The sequence below is a fragment of the Vicugna pacos genome, chromosome 34, assembly GCF_048564905.1.
Source record: "Vicugna pacos chromosome 34, VicPac4, whole genome shotgun sequence".
Lineage (NCBI taxonomy): Eukaryota > Metazoa > Chordata > Mammalia > Artiodactyla > Camelidae > Vicugna > Vicugna pacos.
The window spans coordinates 5,012,308-5,035,160 of NC_133020.1; the positions used below are offsets into that span (position 1 = coordinate 5,012,308).

Genomic DNA, 22,853 nt, shown 5'->3' on the forward strand with positions numbered 1-22,853 from the left:
CAAAAGAACTGAAAGCAGGGACTCAGATATTTGTACATCTATGTTCAGAGCAGCATTATTCACAACAGCCAAAAGGTGGGAACAGCCCAAATGTCCATCAACAAATAAACAGATAAGCCAAGTGTGGTAATATACATACAATGGAATATTATTCAGCCATAAAAAAGAATGAAATTCTGATACACACTACAACATAGATGAAATTTGAAAACATTACACTAAGTGAAATACGCCAGAGACAAAATGACAAATACTGTATGATTCCATTTATACGAAATACCTAGAATATGCAAATTCATAGAGCTAGAAAGTAAGTTAGAGGTTACCAGGGGCTTGGGGGAAGGGAGGTGTGGAGAATTACTGTTTAATGTACAGTGTTTGTGACTAGGGTGATAAAAAGTTTTAGAAACAGAGGTGATGGTCACACAACACTGTGAATGAAATTAATGCCACTAAATTGTACGTTTAAAATGGTTAAAATGGCAAATTTTATGTTATGTATTACTTTAGTACAATAAAAAGATTTTAAGAAAGTAGAAAGACAAGCAAAAATTTTTAAAAAACACCATCTGATCAAGTCCTTTTTCATGCTTAAAAGCCTTCCATTTTCCTTACTGCATTCAGGACAATTTTCAATGAATATATGTATATTCATGTATGACTGAAGAATTGTGCTGCACACCAGAAACTGACACAACATTGTAAACTGACTATAAGTCAATTTAAAAAAAAAAAGACAGTTTCCAGATTCCTTATTCAGCAGCCCTTCATGACCTGGTCTACGTTCATCCCTCCAGCCTCACAGCTCACCCACCTCTTCGTGCACCCCCTGCTCTACCGTGACAACCACTTGCTCCCCGATTAGCAGTGTGCCGCCTCAGACCCTGTGCTTCTGCACAGCTGCTCCTTCTGCCTAAAATGCCTTCTCTACTCCTGCTCTGATTGGCTCATTTCCATTCTTCACTTAAAGCTCAGCTTAAGTCAACATCTCCAGGAAGCTGTCCTTCACTCCTGATCCCAGTATTATTTAAATGCCCGACATTCCTTGTTGCCATAACACCTAGGGTCCCTCCCACAGCAGGTATCATGATGTGTAATACTTATTTGTATCTTTCCCACTTGTACAAGTTTCTCGTGTCTTATGTCTCCTCTCCCCATCTACTGGGTGTCACATAGTAGGTACTCAGTAAACGTTTAATGACCACATTCCAGGCTATCTTCACCAATGATCCTTTTACAGAACCAGCTTTCCACTCAGAACCAACAGGGCTGCAGAAAGGGTGAACCTTCTCACACATTCTTCTTTGTTTAAAAACATGCAACACTCAGAGGCTCCACCAGTGAAATCAACTTCCTATCTATTGATGGGCTTTTGCACCCTGAGTCTCTGGGAAGGATGCTATACAACCAGGGCTTTGTAAAATCCATGAAGTCCTGTGACATCCCTCATTTCATTAGAGAGAATGGGATGAAAGGGCTGGGGCAGAATGGAGGAGCTCCGGGATAGATAATGAGCCAATCAGTGGGGCGGACGCTCTTTCTGCTGCCACTATACGCCCTCTTCAGGTAGGAATGATGTCCAGTGATGGTCCAGGACTCACCTGCTGCCCCTGGATGCTGATATTTCTACCCCTGTTGAAAGGAGATAGGTAAAGGGGTTCTGAGAAAGCTTTTCCACCACTTTTTCTTTCATGATTCCTCACCTGGAAGGAAGGAGGTCTTGGGCCACCCCTCCTCAGACATGCTGGGAAGCGGAAAGCATGGCTGTCGTCACGTGCTGGAAGCACTCTACCCTGTCCAGCTGCACAGAGACAGGAAGCCGGGCGTGGTGAAAACTTGCACACCAACAACCAGGCATTCCAACTGGCTGGATAATGTTGGGCAAACCACCTGATATCTCTGAGTCCTAGCTACTTCATTTTCTATAAAGGCAGGCAATTGACTAAATAATCTTTAGCGTTGCCTACTGCCAAAAAAAAAAAAATCACTATCTGTCAGTAATTTGCACGTTTCTAGTATTTCTCTTAAAACTGACCTCATCTTTCCATTCACTCTCAAAAAATCACTGTAAGGTCTCAACCATGCCCCACTACATGGCAGAAAATTGTGTGACTCTAGTTTTCACTTTAAAAGCCACAGTCTTATTTAGATATTAAGAAAGGACAATGGTGCTTATGATTCTGGAGAAAAAGGAAGCAAATAAAAAGGACTAACAGTCACTTCTAGCTCCAAGTGAGCAGGGACTACACCCACTGCTAATTTAGCATGTGGAACAGCAAACAGTTCAAAACAGACTGTCACTTGGTCAAATGTAGTCATTTATAATCATTCACATTATTGGAAGAGACTAGGAGAATACAGACAACTAAAAACAGCGGGCCATCTTCAAGTCATTTAAATGCGGTTTGGGAAGTGCGCTGGTACCTCTATTTAAATAACACTGATTCTGCTGCCTTGGAAATTGAAACTAAATTATAAAGTACACCGGGAAGAACTAAATTAAAAAGAGCTAAGATGATTCATTATGTCCTCATTTCCCTTCATTCATAACGGAGAACTATCATCGACTTTCACATTTATGTAAAGGACCAGCCTAAAATGAATGGCTCTAGATTGTTATATTTACCTTGCCCTATTATTTTCACCAACTAAACCCTAGCTTTAGTATATTTGAAACTGCAAGCTGCATTCGGCAACCAAAATGAACAAGGAGATAACAAGAATTCTTAACACTGATTTTATTATCTGCTTGGCTTAATTAACATGGAAAACAAGTGTTTTATTTAAGAGGCCACAGATGACAGTTATTACCTAAATGATGAGTAAGGCGAGAAGCCAGCCAAACATTCAAGAAGATGTTTTCCTCATGGTTAAGTATTTCGGGTAGGAAGGCAAACATCTCACTGTGACCATAAACGTTAAGCAAATCAACCTTATGTTCCTATGTCTCTCAGACTCCAGATGACCTTCCCGGACACCTAATGACCTTCAGAGTTGGATGAAAAAGTTCCAGATCAGTCAACGGCAGAGGCGGCAGCTGGGTGGATAAATAATTGACCCTAATCTCTTTATGATTTAAAAAGTAATCTCTTTCTTTTTTTCCCCTAGAGTCAAAGGTTTCACAGGGTGAGGGGAACAAATTCACTTACTGGGATGGGTCTGAATCACTTCCTTTTCGTTTTCTTGGAAACTCGGTCACATGTGGGTTGAAGGATCCGACAGCTGTTGGTTTTGTCCACGGGCTCTGATGACCGGAAACCATGGAAGCAACACACTGATTCTCTTGGATCAACACTTTACCTATGAGACAGAAAGCGCAAGAAGGCATCTGTTTGAAACATGAACTTTTACTTTACACATATCCTCATCACACATTTTAAATGGCTTTCTACTTTGATACTTTTTAAATGTCAACTAAATAACAACATAACATAAGAAAGACTAAATATACATACCCAAATATTAGTTAGAAATGTATTTGGTCGTCTATATTTTTAAGTTTATTTTCCCCATCTAATTGTAAGAAACAGACCTGAATATTGCAGGAAATATGGAAAACACAAAAAAAGTAGAAAGGGCAGGGGGAAACCAAATTTCTCCAACCAACATTACTATTTAGAAATACTTCCTTTTGAATTTTTTCTATAGTTGTCATTATAGAAGTTAAAATCATAGTGTATATTCTGTTATTTATATATCATTATGATAATAACTTTACAGTGTTGTTACTACAAATTCTTTATAAATGATCCCAATGGTTGCATAACACACCATCATGTATCTGTGGCATAGTTACGTAACAATCCTTCTATGGTTGGAATCTATGTTTGTTTTTATTTTTTCACCATTATAAATGTGTATTTTGCTTTTATCTATATGTATAAAGCTTTTTATCTACTGGTTATTTCTTTTCATTTTCCATTTGTTTCTTTTGGATAGCATCCCAGAAGTGAGTTAACCAGGTCAAGAGACATGAGTATTTTTAATCCTGAATTGCCAAATGAGATAGTAAAATCCTTTTGGTCTCAAGTGTAGTTTATTTAATGCTTTATAAAATGTAAAAATCAGAATCACTGGACGAAAAATAATCTATCGCCCCAATGTAGGCCTCCCTGAATAAATATATCGTCATATTAAAATTGACCTAATGAGTTTAAACTCATTTGTACCTTACAACATAGAATGAAATATATAAGCAATATTTACAAGGAGAATGCAATCAACCTACAGTAATACTGGGAGCTTTCTAACACATCTCTATCAATAACAGATAGAGTAAGCATTCAAAAATAATGATTTAGAAAATCTGATCCACACAATGGAAAAACTTCATACAACAGACATATACAGACTGCTAAACCTAGTAGCTTCAAAACCAGTGTCATTTGTCTTGGGGCACCCATGGGGCATTTATACCAGGCCAAAAAGATTGATATTATACATGAAACATCTTCTGATACGCTGTAATTAGGCTAGACACGAGGACAAGAAGATAGCCAGAAAATCCCTACATTTTTGGAAATCAAGAAATACACAAATAACTCATGAGACAAGAAAAATGCCAATGTAAAAATTACAAAATGTGTGGAACTAAATAATAAAAATATTTTGCACCAAAATGTGTATAACGAAGGCATTACTTAGAAGGAAATTTTAACCCTTAATGTTTAAATAAAGAAAGATGGATATTTAATGAGCTGATAATTTAAGAAATTAGGAAAACATGACTAAAATAAATTCAAAGAATTAGGAGAAAAGAAACCATTCAAACAATATCAGAAATAATGAAACAGAATGCAATTAGTACAGATCAAAAAAAACTAAACATAGTTTCTTCCAAAAGATTGAAAACTCTAATAACCCTACGGCAAGAATTAAAAAAAAAGAAAAAGAAAAGAAAGAGGGCATAAAGGAGTAAAGACAGGAATAAAGAGGGGGTCATAGCTTTAGATGCCCCAGAGTTTAAAAGATAATAAATTATCTTGAAAAATATTCTTCTAAATATTTAAGAGATTTAGATGAAATGGAAAAATTCCTAAGGAATTTTAACTGACAAAAATGAAGCAAAAAGAAATAAAAACTTGAACACTCGTATATTCTTTCTTACACATACTATTCTAATAAATAGAAAAAGAAGGAATACCTTGTCCCTCAAGTCTTTTTGACGAGGTTATATAAGTTTGATATTAAAATCTGATAATGACAGATTTTAGAATGGATAACTATACGCCCGTCTCATTTGGAACAAAGATACAAAAAACACTAGCAAACAAAACTCAGAAATGTATAAAAAGAATAACCCATCATGACCAAAATAGTTTTATCCCAGGAATGCAAGACTGGTTTCATATCTGTAAATTAATCAATATAACTTCCCATGGTAACAGCTTAATGGCAAAATATTATCTCAACAGACTCAGAAATATCAATAAAGAAATACTGAAAGCGTTCTTTTTACAAGTGGAAACAAGAATATCTTCCGTCCCTACCCTTTTTCAACACTGTCTTAGAGGATCTGCCAGTGAAATAAGGCAAGAGAAAGATATATAAAGTATAAGAATTGGAAAGGAAGAAAAGAATTTTTTTGCTGTTGTTGAGGAATGGTATGACTGAGTACATAGAAAACCCCAAATAACCAACATATAAATTATTAAAATTAGAAAGTGTGTCAAGTTGCTGTATGTAAAATCAACACATAAAAATAGTCTTTCTGGATACATGCACCCCAACATTCACAGTCTCATTATTTACAATGCCAAGACATGGAAAACAACCCAAATGTCCAGCAACAGAGGACTGGATAAAGAAGTTGTGGTATGTTTACACAGTGAAATACTATTCAGCCATAAAAAATGATAAAATAATGTCATTTGCAGCAACATGGATGGATCTGGAGATCGTCATACTAAGTGAAGTAAGCCAGAAAGAGAAAGAAAAATAACACATGATATCACTTATATGTGGAATCTGAAAAAAGACAAATGAGCTTATTTATAAAAAAGAAACATACTCACAGACATAGAAAACAAACTTATGGTTACTGGGGTAGAAGGGGGTGGGAAGGGATAAATTGAGAGTTTGAGATTTGCAGATACACATTAGTATAATAAAATAGATAAACAAGTTCATACTGTATAGCACAGGGAACTATATTCAGTATCTTGTGGTAACTTATGGTGAAAAAGAATATGAAAACAAATATATGTATGTTCCTGTATGACTGAAGCATTATGCTGTACACCAGAAGTTGACATAACAATGCAAACTGACTATACTTCAATAAAAATATATATTTGGATTATAGTTCCCTGTGCTATACAGTATGAACTTGTTGTTGATCTATTTTATACATAGTAGATTGGGAGTTTGAGATCTGCAGGTACTCATATTGTTTTTTAAACCCAAAGAGTAAATACAGACTGTGGACGCCGTGAACTTGGTGTTGCTGAAGATATTTCTTGTATGGAGCCACTGAGCCACTTTCAAGGAACATTTTAATGTTTTCGTAAAGAGAAGGGACGGGGAGTTTCTAATCAAATGCACAGGAGTCCAGACTGACCCTTGTCCTGAACTGTGTGTGATAAGAGAGATCTTGGTGAAGTATTTAAGAAAAAGTTAAGAAGAAACTTCCCACACACGTTACCTGCCTACAGAGGATTCTCTCTGTTGCAGAGGCAGGAGGGCAGGTAACTGTCCTGATTTCAGAAAGTGGCCGCCACACCAGATAACACACTGGATAACTGATTGAAAGCATCCCTCGGGTGCCACGTTTCATGCTCTGGAAAGAACTGTGACATCAGACAGTCCAGAAAGAGCTGTTGGGGGCAGGGAACAGCGCCTGGCCTGCCAAAGGCACTGCTTTTCCCCATGGGGAGTGCCTGAGCAGCCCTGCCAGCCCGCACTGATGCCTGAGGACTCTCAGGGAAGAACCTCCCAACTGCATGGACTTGACGGATCTGAGCTCAAGTTCAGCCCCCGCTGCACGGGAGCAGCCCACTGCCGCCACTGACCGTGGGACTGGATGGCCATGAGGGGGCCCCGGGCACAGCAAGAGCACTTTCGTCCAAGCCCCCCGCCAGCCCCTCCAGCCCCGACTCACTGTGTGGCTCTAGGTGAGTCGTCCACCCTCTCTGTGGACTCCTCATCCATAAAACAGAGGTTACGATACAGACTAGAGTTGCCCCACAGAGCTTGTATAAGGAAAAAAAAATGAGATCACTGTTGAAGCCTTTTAGAATCTATGAAGTTCTGTTGGACAGTTATTAGGTATTAATGACTTACGTGAACTGAGTACATACATCAGGCTCAGGGCCACGTGAAGGATCCAGACGGACACGGATTTTTGATGTGTGGTGTAATCGGAATTCAACACCTAGGAGATGTCTCGTCCACAGAGAGGGGAGCTTTCAGTGACAATGTTTTGATTATACTTTCATTATTTATAAGACTGCATTCACTTTTATTTTATATATTGAACCTTCACTTCATGCTGTTGACTCAGTCCTTTATATATTTTAGAACTGACACTACAGATGGTCTAGAATAACTCCCTCTTTGTCCAAGAGAGAAGCAGAGTTCCAGAGCCGATCACGTCCCTTGCCCTTTACCACCCAGCCAGACGCTGATGGAGGAGGGAAACTGTTTAAGTCTCCCGACTCCCAGACGGGGCTTTCCTTGACTAAACCCAAACCTGTCTTCTCTACAGGCTGCTGTTAAGCCACATCTTTACCATCTCATACATTTGCATTTTTTTTATACTTAAGTGCTAGCCTTCTGTTGTTGTTGTCAAGTGTAATCTCCTTTGGTCTCACAGCATCTGTGGGGATTCAGATTCTGTCTACCAGACTGACTAAGCCTCCTCAAAATATGCCACCTGCAGAAGTGACCAGCCTGACACTTACATTTTCAAACCAAACTTCCGGCTAGCATGTTGAACAAAAAAAGCCGAAGAGGGGACGGCAGGGAATGACCAAATACAGTGGAGGCAACGTAAGAGCCCACGTAAGCGTCAGGGAAGTAAGCAAAAGGTCGACACCAGGGAAGGGAGATGAGTGGCTAGGGCGGATTCAGACAGTCACTCAGGAACCACGTAGGGTTGGGGAAAGCAGTCTGGGAGTAAGACTGGAAACAATGCAAGGGTGTCAGAGAGGCTCGGGGATTAAGTTGTGTTAACTGCGTGGACTACGTTGATCCTCATGGCTTCAAATGAGCCAGAGGGGAAACTGGTTTCCTATATGACACATCCCTCCTACTAGTAAAGGGAGGCCAGGGATTTCCCAGGCTTGTTCTGTGCAAAGGCATTTATATTCCAGAGCATGTGTGAGGTTAGATGTGGATCTGCTTATATCACTCCCACCAGACTTGGCACTAAAATAAGCAGACGCCCTGGATCTCCTGCATGGCATGGACTAAGGCTGTCTGTACCTGGTCAGCAGGGCACAGTGTTCAGGGTGGGACACAAGCCAGTCGCGTGGGTGTGAATGCGAGAAGCTGGATGCAGAGGGATATGAAATGTATGGCCTCTAAACCTTAGAATGAACTCAAAAACCAGTTCCCCAGTTTGCAGCATGACAGGTATAGTCCAACAGGTGGAAAGGGCACGGTGGGAAAATTGCTAGTCTGTTCCCCTCCTGAGACAGTCACCTGGCGAGTGGAACTTGTCAGCTGTGGTCCTAGAACGTCCCGCTTTCCATCACTACACATCCATCGAGCTACTAGGAAGCAGACGGCGTGCTTTAAGGGCTGGGAATATGATGGGGAGCAGACACTGCTCCTTCATGGCGCTGAAAACCTAACAGATCTTCCTGCGTATCCTGGAGTTCTACCAGGTACTTGCCACAGGTGTGCGTGCTGCTGGTGGAATGGTGAAATGGAGAGGAAGGACAAATTATTAGGAAATGGTATCATTTACGCATTTCTGTGAATAAAATCTAGTACGTGATATTAAAGTGTCAAGGCACATAGCCCACTCGTGTGCCTGAGTGACATTCATTGCCAAAGATCTCATTCCTATGGACTTTAACCGTTCCTAAGTTCATTTATTTGTTCACATGGTTTCTCATCTGATGGAATAGGGAAATGAAGACCCTTCTTGGCCAATTTTTTATTTACTATTTGATTCAACTATAGTTAAGTACTGCCTTTTAAGTATCTGTTTTCATTTGGAAAGAACAAGTTTTGCTCATAAAGATAAACACTACTATAAAATACTTTTGGAGAAAATCCTTTTTTTAAAAATCTGGTTTTCTTAATTTATAATAAAAGATTAAGAAAAGGGAAAAGGAACAAAAGATACCCTATTCCATTTATTACTCACATTACTGTTAAGAAAACTGAGGCTCAAAGTGTGAAATAAGATGCCCAGCTGTGTGTTACACTGCAGTTTCAGTGAAGGAGACAGAAACAACATAAATACAATAATCTATTTTGGAGAAACAGTTCTTACACATGTCCCACTCTCAGTCACTACAGAAATTTAAAAAAAAAAACACATAAAACATTTGATGCCATGGGGAAGGCAGTCCTCCCAATCACTAGCTTTTAGCAGGCAGGGGTGGGGGGCACCTTTGGGGGAGGGCACTATAGTATTGCACTGATATATTCAGAAAAGCTATAAACACAGTGGGTCAGGATTTCAGTAAGACATTTTTTCAAAGATCGAGAGTAGTGAGCTACTTTAAGCCTCCAATGTAGTCTTGAGAAACAGATCAGGATGGCTGAGATGAAATTTCAGGCAGGAATACCAGTCAGGCAGCCAAGCACTGCAGTAAATCAGACCAGCCAGAAGAGCGACAAATGTGGGGATTCCAACACTATTGTAGGTGGGACCACAAATTAAATAATCTTTCACTGATTCCTTTCATTCCAGGCACCATAACCTTTACACACCTGATCTTACATAATCTTCACACCAGCCCTATAGTGATGGTCTGGTCTATGAGGAGACAGGCTCAGATAAATTAGGCTAACTTGTGTGAAGGTCTTTTTGCTGTGTCAGCTTGGCTGGCTGCAGTCCTCAGTGACTCAAACACTAATCTAAGTGATGCTGTTGAAGGTTGTGGATGTGATTAAACTCCATAATCAGTTGATCTTAATAGAGAAGATTATCCTAGATTAGGATTAGGGTTAGAGTTAGGGTGAGGGTTACCTAGGGTTGTCCTAGATAATCTGGGTGGGCCTGATTTAATCAGTTGAAAGGCCTTAAAAACAGAGTCGAGGCTTCCTTGGAGGAACTCCACCTATGGCCGGCTGCTTCAGTCTGTGCCGGGAGCTCCGGCCTGCCTTGCCTGATGGCCTGCCCTACCGATTCCAAACTTGCCTGGCCTGCTCCCACATTTGCATAAGCTGATTCCTTGTAATAAATTTCGAATATACATATCTCCTGCTGATTCTGCTCCTCCGGTTGAACCCTGCCTGATACACATGCCAAAGATCACACAGCTATTAGGTGACAAAGCTCAGATTCTCTCAAAGCCAAAAGTAGGCCAGGATTCCACAGTCCCTCCCAACAGAAGCAGCTCAGTTTTAACATCAGCATGTCACAGAAACGGCACCTCATCCAGAGGCCTAGCAGGCACTGAAGCAGAGGCTAAAAGCTCTGAGGCCCGTCTCCTTGGGTTCAAATCCTGCTTCTGCTACTTAACTATACAAACTTGACCTCAGGCAATGACCTTAAATCCTGTGTCTCAATTTCCTTGTTGGAAACATGGAACAATAATGGTACCTACTTTACATATTTGCTGAGGGTTCAATGAATTATACCACATAAAGCATTTAGACACCTAGCACATAGTAGGTACTCAATAGAAGTTAAGAGTTATCAGCTACTTGGTAGAACCAAAAAGTGAGAATGGTCCACGCTAAGCTTTTGAAACGGGGCAAAGGGGGAGTAGAAACAGCCAGGATGACTGTAAGGAAAGGGGAGTCACGGGAAACCACTCAGTCATTACGCAGAACATAATCAAGTGATATAAGCACCAAAGAATGATTTCCTGTTGATGACAATTCCAGAAAAGGCCAACGTTTCATAAGCATTATAACCTAAGCCAGGGATGGGCAAAAGCAAGAACAAGTCGTTCATCAGGATTTGTTCCACATGGAAACAGAACAGTCCCCTAACTTGCTCCAGGCCTGATTGATCCTCACACATAAGAAGAATGCAGCGTTCAGCATTTTCAGCATCAGCAGGTTTCTCCAAAAGGCACACAAATATATTTAGATTCTGATGGTTTACGCCGACGTCATTGTTACACAGGAAAGTACAATTCTTGCAGGTTATGAGTACACAGAAAACACGGCGGAGGCTAGTGTTATGATTAATACTAGGCATGATTGGAGATGCCAAATTCGATACAGAAACTATAAAAGACACAGTGGTTCCTGACATCAAAAGTATCAACAAAATAATAAGATATCTTCGGTTAGCTCTGAGTGGGGAAATTCATCATTGTTCACAAAAATACTTGTGTATCTTTTCACCAAATGGCGATTACTCTAGACAGAAGATAGACCCCTTAAAAGGGGGTTCGGAGGGAAGCACCGACATTGCAACCAGAAAACGCTAAAGTTCTGCAAACAAACTGAAACCATGAGTTTTAAAAGTAGTAAAACCCACGTGACATTTCTTACTTTAATATTACCTAGGTATGTATGACACACCATACTTATAATGACGATCAGATCTAAAGCCGCCTGCAGGCTGTTCCTAAACAAATAGCTGATGCAAAATTATTTAAAACCCCCTTCATAAATATCCCCGATGTCTTCTAAAATTCGAGGTGTGAATTTGAACATCCAAGACCTGGCTGCTTTGCTTAAAACCACACGTCCCAGAGGTAGCCATGATCACTGTCAAAAAGGCACTGAGAAGCCAAAAGTGCTGGTGAAACTCAAGGTGAAAACTGAAGAAAGGAGAATTGTCCTCAAGAAGCCACTAGCCCCAGGATGCGTGGACAATTGGGTTTGGTCTCTCTTTTCTAGGTCAGTGTTGCTGCCTGGATGACCCCTTACAGCAGAGATGGCCCACCTAGAACGCAATGGCGTTTGTCTCCATGGTAGTGTGAGCACGGCCTACCTTTGGGGACCACATCACTCAGAGAGGAAATCCAATTCTCCAACCAGAGAGCTGGTGAGAGACATAAATGCAGGGCTGGAGGTCGTGTTCAATATTTTAATCAAAACTCCCTCCAGATCGTTAATGATGATTAAGCTTCACAATCTTCTACTCGTTTAAACCTCTGTTGATCTCTGCTCTGTGAAGTGTTCAGGTTCAGTTCTGGACATTGTACCCTGATCTATCTTTTAAAATCTGTATTTCTGTAAAACACTTATGGGTTTGGTACTATCCAGACTCAACAGCAATCCCTTCTCCCTACATCCTCCTCTCCTGGGTGGAGGGGAAGATGAAGAGGTAGTTTGATGTATGTAACGCTCCTGCTTTTAAGTAACGTGTGAGCCATAGATCCTCTACGTTGTATCCAAGTCAAATTAAGAACCTCTGATGTCATCACATATAGGCGTTTCCAGGTGTGCTCTTTTCACATCAGGAACATGTTCAGGTGTGCAGGGCGCTGGATCCCTTTTGGTTTATGGACCTTCACTGTTCATATTGGAAGTCAAGGCTGAGGGTATCATTCAGCTGTGTCCCACGTGGCTGCACGGGAAGGGTCTGAGAGCAGACCTGGAGCACATGCCCGTGTCGGGGGCACGTCAGTGATGGGGACAGCGGAACAACCCAGGTCATTACATTAACAGACAACGGAAGTCCAGAAACCTGCTTCCCAAGGGGCTGCCATGGGAATAAGTGAAATTGCACTTGTGATGCTTTTCAGAGGAAAGAACGTGAAATGGATTTAAAGATATAAGCAGCTACTTCTTTTCAAGGAAAAGATGAGAGAAAGTCGTGGCCCAGATGGACCTGGAGTGAAGGCTGAGACCACAAAACCAATTACCAGGCAGGATACTTTTTTTCTTTCTGATCAGAAATACGCCACATGTAGCCTTTCAGGGTGATACAAAAGCTCAGCTACTGATCAGGAACCAAAAAAAAAAAAGATGCACGGACCTTTCCTTTAGGAGGTGAGGCGAGTCACCAGCCTGTAACTCAGGCTTCTGTGTCAACTGTCCCGCCACGTCACAGGCAGGGGGGAAGCCCTCCAGGACACTAACGAAGCAGTGACTCCTTCCTCTTCCACTTGTCCGGGCCAGAGCCGCAGGATCCTCGCACCGCTTCTTCCAAGCATGTCACTGACGAGTTTCCATATCTAGGCCTAGTCTCTGCCCTGAAGGACCCTCTTCTCCACCGCCTCCATAGAATTTTCTGTCCATCAATACTAAAGCTGGCCCCTTCTCTGAAGCCTTCTGTGAGTCCCTCCCTCGCCCATGAACTAGATACAATCTCTTCCAACTTTGGGTGGGGAGGCTCCCTCCTAGCAGTTAAACTATAGATTTCGCCGGTTCTGTCTTGTATGACACATGTTTGGCTGCTTTCCACCTTGCCTCATACATTTTATAAGCTCTTTAACCCTTCTGCTTCCTTTATCGGTTTCTTCATCTCTGCCTGGAACAGGAGTACGTACATTCATTCATACTTTATGAATGAACCAGCCCTGCTGGCACCTCAAACCATCATTCACTTAAAAACAATAAAACTTTACTAGGCACTTAACAGGTGCGAGGAGTGGAAGGCCGCAAAGGTGAGGAAGAACCCATCCTGCTCTCCTGGGAACGTGCAGCCCAAGGATGGAGCTAAGATACGTACCTAAATAAGCCGGGGCAAGCAGGAACACATGTTCTCATAGGAACACAAAAAACTACAGTGTGGAAACAGGAGAGGAGGGAGAATCATTTCCATGGGGCGGGGTGGCGGTGGGGATGGGTGAAGGTTCTGGGAAGGGTTCATGAGAAGAGGAAAAATCATCTGCTGAAGGTCAGATCTCACTAGTTTGTAAGCATCTCATTTAATTCACGCATAACTCTCCAAGTTAGGTTTTTTTTTATCCCCATTTTATAGGCAAGGAAAATGGGGCTCAGAGAAGTTAAGTAATTCAACCAATCTCACATGGCTAGTAAATACACTGACACCCACATTCCCAATGGCCTGGCTCCAAAGCTCATGCTGATTTTCCTACAGTGGCTCCCCTCCTCCACAGGCAGATGAAACACAGTGACACCTGAGCTCAGCCTTCAAGCCCACACAAGGCTTCTTCAGGCTGGACTGGAGGGAGGGGAGGGAGGGGAGGGCTCTCCAGGGGCAGCCAACAGCCTGAGCGAAGGCCTGGACATGGGAGAGTTTAAACCCTATGGGGAAAGGCAGACTTCCTCGCGTAACTGAGTCTAGGATGTATGAGGGACACATAGCCGAGATGTTTTGGAAGAGAAACCTAGTGGGTGGTACCCCACTTCCCCTGTGATAAGCTTGGAGCAGATGGTAAAGTGTATTTCCTATCTAAGTAAAAAAATTAATAACTATTGTAAGTGAAACATCTTAAGTGTATTGGAAACTGCTGCTTTATGGCAATCATCTTGACGCTCAATTGTAAATATCTTATAATGCAAACCATGTTGAGTGGAAGAATGTTTCTCTTTACACTTCCTTTTCCTTTTCATCTTTGTTTTTCTCCCTCTGTAAAGGTACTATCTGGAGATTTAAACCATAATATTTAAGACTAGAGAAACGAAATACCAATAATTTACTTAGGTAAATGACCAACTTCCTATCATGCCAACCAATATTTAAGTATTTTCAAGTGAGAATCTTAATATTATATAACTGGACTGGATTTAAATATTTCGAGAAGTTTTCAAACATTTTAAGTTTAAAAACTGAGAGCAGGGTAAATGAGATCTTATTAGCCTGAAACGATATAATATAAATAGTATATTGTATCACGGACCAGTAAGTGTGACTTGACCCAAGGAAGAGATGAAAACAGGGTAGGGGAGCGTGCGTAGCTAAGTGCTTCGTAAATTCACAGTACATATTCAGAAATACTACATGCTACTACAGAGGACATCTTTCACCGGTGGTCCCAGGTCCACTAAGAGCTTAAATTCCAGGTTCTTCTAAGTTCTCACAGCCTCCTGCCACCGGGAAAGAGAGAGGCATGAGGGGAAGCAGGGATCTGGCAGGAGCCCCTCAAGTTAGCACACTCGCAAAAACCAGAACAGGAAACCACTGTCTCCCAGGGCGGGCAGATGGCTCGGGTCCACTTGCCTCCTGCGAGGCACCCGGCTCACTGAGCCCCTGACTAATGACCCCGATCCCAGGCCCTTGAGTAACTCAGCTGTCCCGGCGGCACACTGGAGGTCTTCAATTAAATGGGAAAACAGACATTAGGGCTACAGAATGAAATGTGATTACCTTGTGGATGATGTCCCGAACGCTATGTACAGGGAGAGACTTTAAAAGGATGCTCTACTCAATGTTCACTGCGCAGAAAGAGATCACGCTTTTTAGAACCAGGAAGTCTACCACAAATGAAAAAGTAAACTGAGATCACTGTATTCACTCATATTTTGGCTTTCCCATGTATTTTAAACATTTAAACATCTTTTTTTTCCCCTGGAGTCAAACTTTTATGGATAGCAGTCCCTACCCTGCCTTCCTTTTCTCCCCTCCGCTCCTCAGCTCCAGCCCTCCTCACCCCTCATCACTCGTTCCCCTGTGCTCCTTTTTTATCTTCCCTCTCTCCTCCTCCTCCCGTCTCCCTCTCCCTCATCTCTTCCCACTCTGTCCTCCCCCCTTCAGCCTGTCTTCCCTCACCCCTCCCCCTTCTTTCCTCCTCTCTCTTTCCTCCCCCTAAAACACGTGAAAAGTAACGTTAGTGCATCCTGGTTTATCTTGAGTAATACACTTTCAGGCTGAAACTCTGCCTCAGGATCTAGGCCAGGAGGAGTTTATGCAAAGTTGATTGGGACATCAATGGAACTTTTGATGCCTGAGTCACAGAAATGAATGTAAGCCACTCTAATTGCAGACATACATCTCAAAAGAATTTGGTCTGATAACATCACAGGTGAAAACATGAGTCTGTTAAAAAAAAAAAAAGTGGGGGGGAAGGTGACAAAGTTGCCCCTCAGATGCCTAGACCCAAGACTAAGTCTGGCAGTCAGTCTTGGGAACGGGCTGCCCCACCCCCAAGATCGCCTGCTCACTAACTCCAAGGATTCTGGAATCATTTACCAGGAGGACGCCCAGTCACTCGGCAGCTTGCTTAATCTTGGTGTTTACCAGAAGCCTGCCAAAAAAAGTAAGTGAGCAGGCAATTATGTTAGACACCCGCTGATCTTTGGCGGCCATCTTCAAAACCAGCCCACCAATTTTTTCCAACAGTGACACCAAACCATAAGGGGTTTTCTCTGCACCACCAGTCTTAGATTTATATTTTATCATGAGGGCCCTCATGTCAACCAACCTCCTAGGCAAAAGGAATCTGCAGGGATTTTGTGCCAGGAAAAAAAAAATTCAAATGGCCCTGGATTCTGATACAGACACCTCTTTTGTTTTATTTTTCCCTCCAGTAACGGGAGAAGTAGAAACAATATTTTTTTGCTCCCTCTTTCGGTAAAGCAGCATCTCGAAGATGTTCATCAACCATCCAGGGAGACAGAAAAGGAGGGCAGCCTGCGCAAGAGCCACAGCTTTTAACTTCAGTTTTGCCACTGCAACATGGGACAGACTCAGTTTTCTCATCTCATCTCATCTTGAATGGGACGGTGCCACCCACATCTCAGGGCTGCTGTAAGACTAATAGCAGAATCCCTTATGAAATGCCTGGTACGTAAAAGAACCTCAATAAATGCTGGCCCTCCCACCCACCACTGAAACTTCGCCCCTCTTGCCCAAGAAAGATTTGTTTTGATCATTCCCAACCTAACACCTGGCATTCAGCCAGATGGCAATAAACTTCTCTGTCCAAAAACTAGTCACATGTCCTTAAAACTTAACTGGTGAAAACCCCTCTTTGAATTAGTAGGTACATTTTTCATATCTCCTTCCTTTTTTCAGTAAAGCCCAAATATTCTTTAAATTTGGCCAATTCTAACTTGTGTGCAACGACCCTTTCTTAACAGACTAAACAAGATTCATTACTTTCACAAAGCAAATTGAAGCTGTAAATTAATAACTATATTAAGCTATCATTTATGGAGTACATACTGGGCTAAGCATTTTTTATGTATTTAAATGCATTTATATCTAATTTAATCCTAACAATCCTATAAAACAGATACTATAATTATCCCCATTTTACAGATGAAGAAACTAAGGCTAAATAACTTAACCCGGGTAACAAAGTAAAGGGCAGAGTTCAGTCACAGCCAGAGCAGAGGGGATGTCTGAGCTTAACACCGTGCATAATGCCTTCTCTTTTCAAACCAGTGCTCGTGCTGTAATATCGTCCAGAAAGACTTCAAATATTCAAATAAGAGAATTTTAGAAATCTCCCCACGATCCAAATCCCCACAACTGTATTCGATTTTCCAAAGCACTGCTTCTCATTGCTAAACTCATCACAACATTAGAAAGGAGAGTGGAGATTTAAGAAACTGCTTCCCTGAATTTCTCTCAGCCAGTCTATCTTCCTTTATTTCTGGGTTTTTTTTTTTTTTTGCCACCTCCTGTTTGTCTTAAGTAACAAATATTTTATGATCAACCCATAATTGAGTAGTCCCTTGGAAGAGACCACGGAATATCGCCAGCGAATACTAGAGAGAGGAAAAAGACATAGCAACGCTCCCAGCTCCATTCACCAAAAAGTCCAAAAAAATACATATAACAAAACAAAGCAAATTCCACTGACGGCTTTCCTTACGCTGTAAGGGCAAAAGACAAGAGCCGCCTCTCGCTCAGGAGAGCTGTCGCGGTGAAATCCATTTCTGAGGCTGAGAGATGCGAGGGACCTGCCTCCTCGCGCGCACTGCCCGCCGCACCGCGGGGCAGTTTTTGGAGGGGGAGCAGAAGTGAGCATTTCCAGTTCAGAGACGATGGGCTCGCACGAGCTCCTTCAATGGCTGATGATAACCAGTTTACACAAGAGAAAAATGCAGTCTAAGGACTCCGCGCAGCAATCCCTGCAGACCGCGCAGTGGACGCCCAGCGGGGGGCGAGGGAGGCTGCTCGCCATCACGGGATGGATGGTACCTCGCCACTCACCTTCGCCCAAACGTCCAGCCTGCGGCCAAGAAATGAGGCTACGAAAGCTGGCGGCGACCCGGGGCGTCACTCCCCACCTCCGGCTCCCGGAGAGGACCCGCCGGGCGCGGCGCCGCACCTGTGTCGCAAGGGACGCCCTTGGCCCCCGGAGCCAATCGGAGCTTTGCCTGACCCGAGGGCCCCCCGCAAAGCGCTCCCACCCGGCGCCGCCGCGCCCGCCGCCCGCCCCCCGCCCCCCTGCCGGACCCGAGCGCCTCCCGTGCGCCGGGCGCCGCGCCCCGACCTGGAGCCGCACCTCTCGCCGCCGCCGCCGCCGCCTCCGCCGCCATCGCACGAGCCACCCGGCCGGCTCCGCAGCCCCGGGGCGAGCAGCATGGAGCGCCCGCGGCCCGCCCTGCGCCGGCCCAGGCGGCGGCCCCGGGGCGGGGGCGCCGGCACCCGCGGGGCTCTGCCGGGTGCCGCGGCGGCCGCCACTGCAGCCCCCGGGCGCGCGGCCGGCGCCGACCCTGCGCCCGGCCGGCCGGGGTCCCGAGCGTGCGGCTGGGGCTCGCCCGCCCCGGGAGAAAGGGACCGCGCGCGGGGAGGAGCCACGGCGGCCCCGCCCCGCCGACCCCTGCGGCTGGAGGCAAAGTGCGAAAGGCTGCCGACGTAGCACCTCGTTTCTGGAAAGCGGCCTATTTAAGACAGGTTTCCACGATCACTTTAAGATCCGTTGTCTGCCAACTGTTCTGGAGGCTGGAGTTGGTTCCTTTGGGGGAGAAGTGAAGGATGGATGGAGATCAATCCATGGTGGGGGCTACGGAGCGGGGCGTGCGGGGGAGCTGGAAGCGGGACTTCCCGGGCCCCCTTTTCTTTTCTGCCGTGGAAGGGCTTAACTGCAGAGACGAGGGTACGATGACAGAGGCGGGATCACCGAAGAAGCCGCTGGGGATCCTGCAACGGTTGGGTAACTCCAGAAGCGAGATCCTCGGGGGATCACTTGGCGGCCCCCCATCATACGCCGAATACGCTGGTTGGCTCCCCGCCCACGGGCCCCTCGGGTGCCTTGGTTACAGTTTGTCTAGTAGAGGCAGTGAGGGCAAGGAACGGCAGGGAAAACACCAAAGCGTCGCAGCAACCAGCCTAAATCTATTAATTTTCCTACCAGGGCGCTGCATTACGGCATCTTAACTAATTGCATTTCATGTCCTGAGGGCCACTGGGCGCGGGTGTGGGGCGCGCGTTCCTGGGCGGAAGAAGGCATGGCCCGGAGGAAGAGCTGTTGCAGCGTTGAGAGGGGACTGGTCTCCTGCTCGGGAGTGGAAGGAGGTCCTGCCCTCAGTAACACACACCGAGACACGTCTCCAACCAAAACCATTCTTGAAACATCCCCGTCCTAGCTTTGACTTGGAACTCAACCCGAAATCCACGGACACGACACCAACTTAGGCTGACAGCTCAGAAAGAAAAATTCTACGGATAGCCTAGCAGATAGTCTTGAAATCCGGCCTAGGTTTCCTGAACGTGTTCGGACTCTGGCTTTCCAGACAAGTGTACGCTGTTTTGAGGTAGTTTACCCAGACTGTAGTGGGGGAGGCGGGGAGATTCTCTTAGACCCGCACATGTGTTGAAGGAGGCTGGCTGCCTTCACGGCGAAGTGAAATTGCTGGTTGAGATGTGCAGTACAGACTGTTTCCCTTACAAACATTTTCCTCTTTGTCATCTCATGTGAGCCTCCCAACACGTTTGTGGGGTGGTTGAACACTTACAATTCTTCTCAGTAGGCAAACAGCGGTTCAGAGATGAGTCTTTTGTCCACGATCTCTCAGTAGATGGCAGGAGCCAGATGGTAAAAGTCAGATCTCCTTCTTAGGAAGGTCGGTCATCGCAGTCCTCATTTCTTAGGAACGATGATTCACTGCCACCAGAAGCCTGAAAGCAAGAGAGAGGAACCCAGAACCTACATAAGACAGCAGGAAATGTAAGGCACGAGGAGAAGTTAGACCCACAAGATTCCCTGGGGGCAAATCGCTCTCATAGTTTAGTATGTATTCCCCCGATTGTTTAAGTTTGATTCTACTTGCTACTTCTTCTTTACATTCTGGAACTTGATTTCCTAAGACATGATTTTTTTAAAGAGTAGTTCTATTTATTATACTTCATAGGATAAGGTAGAGTCGCATAATATCTTGACAGATGGATAGTAAAGTAATTGCTCATTTCCAACGAGTGGTCTTTTCGTTTTTCTTCTTGGGCAAAGTGTAAGCAAATGCTTTGAAACATTACTTGCAGAGGGCATGGTATAGTTCCTTGGGGTCAGGGCAGTTTCCTTGCCAAAAGCCCAGGAATGGCTTGGCTCTTCACGAAGCACCACTGATCTTGGGGGAACTTGGTTTGTTCAGCAGTTTGCTTCACTGCCAAGTACTCAGGCAAGAACAGTACTGCTTTTAGGAATCACTGCCTTGCACACACCATCAATTCCACTTCTTGTCAACCTCCTGCTGGGACTGTAACAATGTAATTTAGGTTGGGGTTTCCTTGAAGGTCACTTAGACATTTCAGTTGGTTCCAGACCAAAAAAAAAAAAAAAATCCACCTGCTTCAGAGGGTAGTTAAATTGAAGATACCATTTCAGTGATGCATAAAAGTAAGTAACAACTACCCATTAATTAGCTCCTAAGTGACTGAGGAAAATAATTCAATTATTAATATTTAAAACTACACTTTCTTCCTCAACACTCCCCCTCCCAACCCCCAGCAGTCTATGGAGGGTGAACACTGGGGAAGATTCCTGGATTTGTGGAGCAGGTTGCTGAGTAGGAGTGCAGTTAGGAGAAAGGGGTAGGGGGCAAATGCATTTAGAGGGATAGATGGCCCTATAGTGTATTTCTGGAACGGGAAGGATCAGCTTGGGCTTGCCTATAGACGGGAGAAGCAGAGAAGGTAACTGCAGGAGGGTGTACTCAGGAGAGAGAGGGAAGGAGGTGGTGGCAGCTGCCACAGGGAGTGGAAATTTGAGAGCTTTTAAAAGGGTATTTGGGGAGCTTCACTATGTAACAGAAACTCACTTACATTATTTCCCCGGAAAATAACAACTTTAGCAAAATCTGCATTCCTTTTCAATGATTTTGGAGTTGCTTTATGGTATTAAAGTGAAAACATTTTGAAATTGGCCTTTAATGGAATGTAGGGCTGGCTGCCCACAAAATACAGTTATTTAATTCATTTATTCATAAATGTTTATATAGCACCTACACTGTGCCAGGCATGGCTGTCAGCACTGGCTTCCTCACATCACGTCCTGGGCATCCATTACTTCATTCACATAGACATTCTCACGACAATCGATGAAGCAGGTATATTTCAATCTAGAAGAGTCCAGTGTCCTGTGTCCTTTAGCTCAGTAGTTCCCCAAGTTGGATGTGCATGAGACTGTGCTTAAGTTCAGACCCGTCCCCGAAATTCTGATTTACTAGGTCTGGGGCAAGACACACTAAATCCTAATTTCAAATAAGCACCCTAGTTGATTTTTGAAACAGTTGCTCTGAGCACTCTACTTCAGGAAATATTTCTTCAACTTGTCAAAAATGAATTTTCTTAAGCCTAGGTTGTTGCAGGGGATAAGCTGTGTATCTGTGTGTGTGTGTGTGTGTGTGTGTGTGTGTGTGTGTGTATTTCCACAAGCCAGAGGACAGAAGTAGCAATAAATTAAAATTGCAAGAAAAATTCATGGAGAACAAAACTTAGGACAAGATGGAATCGTTGTGCACGCATCTCTTTATATATGGAGCTATTGCCCTGGTCATTCGGCCAAGCGCCCATTGTTTGTATAATGTCCAGAGATCTACTCTTATTCCTGGTTATCTGAAGGGCAAGAAACCTGGGACCCCAGCAGCTGAGCCATGGTCTAGCACAATGGTACTGAGTACTCCTGTTCTGGATTGGTCAGGAAAGATGTTTATGGACCAGCTTTCAGTTCACACAAAGGCAATGGCAGAAACAGCAAAAAAATCCAGGTGCAGTGGCTTCAGGTAAGAACCATTGCTATAAACCTGCGTGGCACCCTTTTAATAATTATCTAGGAGGTAACCCCAATTTGCTTCTGGTATCAGGTGCCCACGTGCTTTAGGTGAGCCTCAGCCTAGTACCAGGGAGGGAATCCTGATTAGTTTTAAACCAATCACCAGACCAGGTACTGTTGTAGGAATGGATGGATGACATAATCATGGCCAACAGAATGTGGGGGTTAACTTTACTTAGAATACTCCTGAGGGAGGTTTTCCTTGCTCTTAAAAAAAGAGGATGAACAACCAGTAGTTCCCCTTTTTTGTTGCATGAGGATTTGATCTTCAGAGCCCGTGGCCATCTCATCCCTCTGAGAAAACAAGACCAAGGACAAAGCCAACACTTGGAGGATGACAAAGCAGAAAAGTGCAAAGAACCGATGTTCCTGATGATGTTTTTGAGATGCTTAACTGACTCCTCTGGAAGGTTCCCATCTTGTGTCTTAGTGTTACTCATTTTCCTTATTGGTGAAGCTATTTTTACTAGCATCTTCTGATACTTTTTTGGGGGGGGGGTGGCAGTCAAAAGCACCCAAAGTGACAACTCTGTCACTAGCTTCCCATGTATTTTTCTGAGGTCTAGAAGCACATGAGGTAATTTGTCAATGAAACCTGCTCTATGATTTGGAGGAGTGGAAGGAGCACCGGAATGGGTT

General features: G+C 43.8%; 1 protein-coding gene and 1 long non-coding RNA gene across 5 annotated transcripts in view; one reads left to right on the top strand and one right to left on the bottom strand.

Annotated features, from left to right (window-relative positions):
* The window catches only part of BMAL2 (basic helix-loop-helix ARNT like 2), a 57,980-nt gene extending 39,287 nt beyond the window's left edge, over positions 1-18,693 (bottom strand). For 2 of the 4 annotated variants that reach the window (XM_072954792.1, XM_072954790.1), the window contains exons 1-2: positions 18,450-18,693; positions 3,150-3,300 (exon numbers count right to left, since the gene is read on the bottom strand). In XM_072954792.1, the coding sequence (XP_072810893.1) occupies positions 3,150-3,300; positions 18,450-18,483 (185 nt within the window). In that variant the 5' untranslated portion in view covers positions 18,484-18,693. Of the gene's footprint in view, positions 1-3,149; positions 3,301-18,437 lie in introns of those variants that run through there. The other 2 variants (XM_072954791.1, XM_072954793.1) reach the window with 2 other exon arrangements.
* LOC116276843 (uncharacterized) overlaps positions 1-22,853 on the top strand; it is a 79,138-nt gene that overhangs the window by 45,855 nt on the left and 10,430 nt on the right. The window contains exon 2 of the long non-coding RNA XR_012066990.1: positions 11,980-12,127. This is a non-coding gene — a long non-coding RNA (uncharacterized lncRNA). The remainder of the gene's footprint in view (positions 1-11,979; positions 12,128-22,853) is intronic.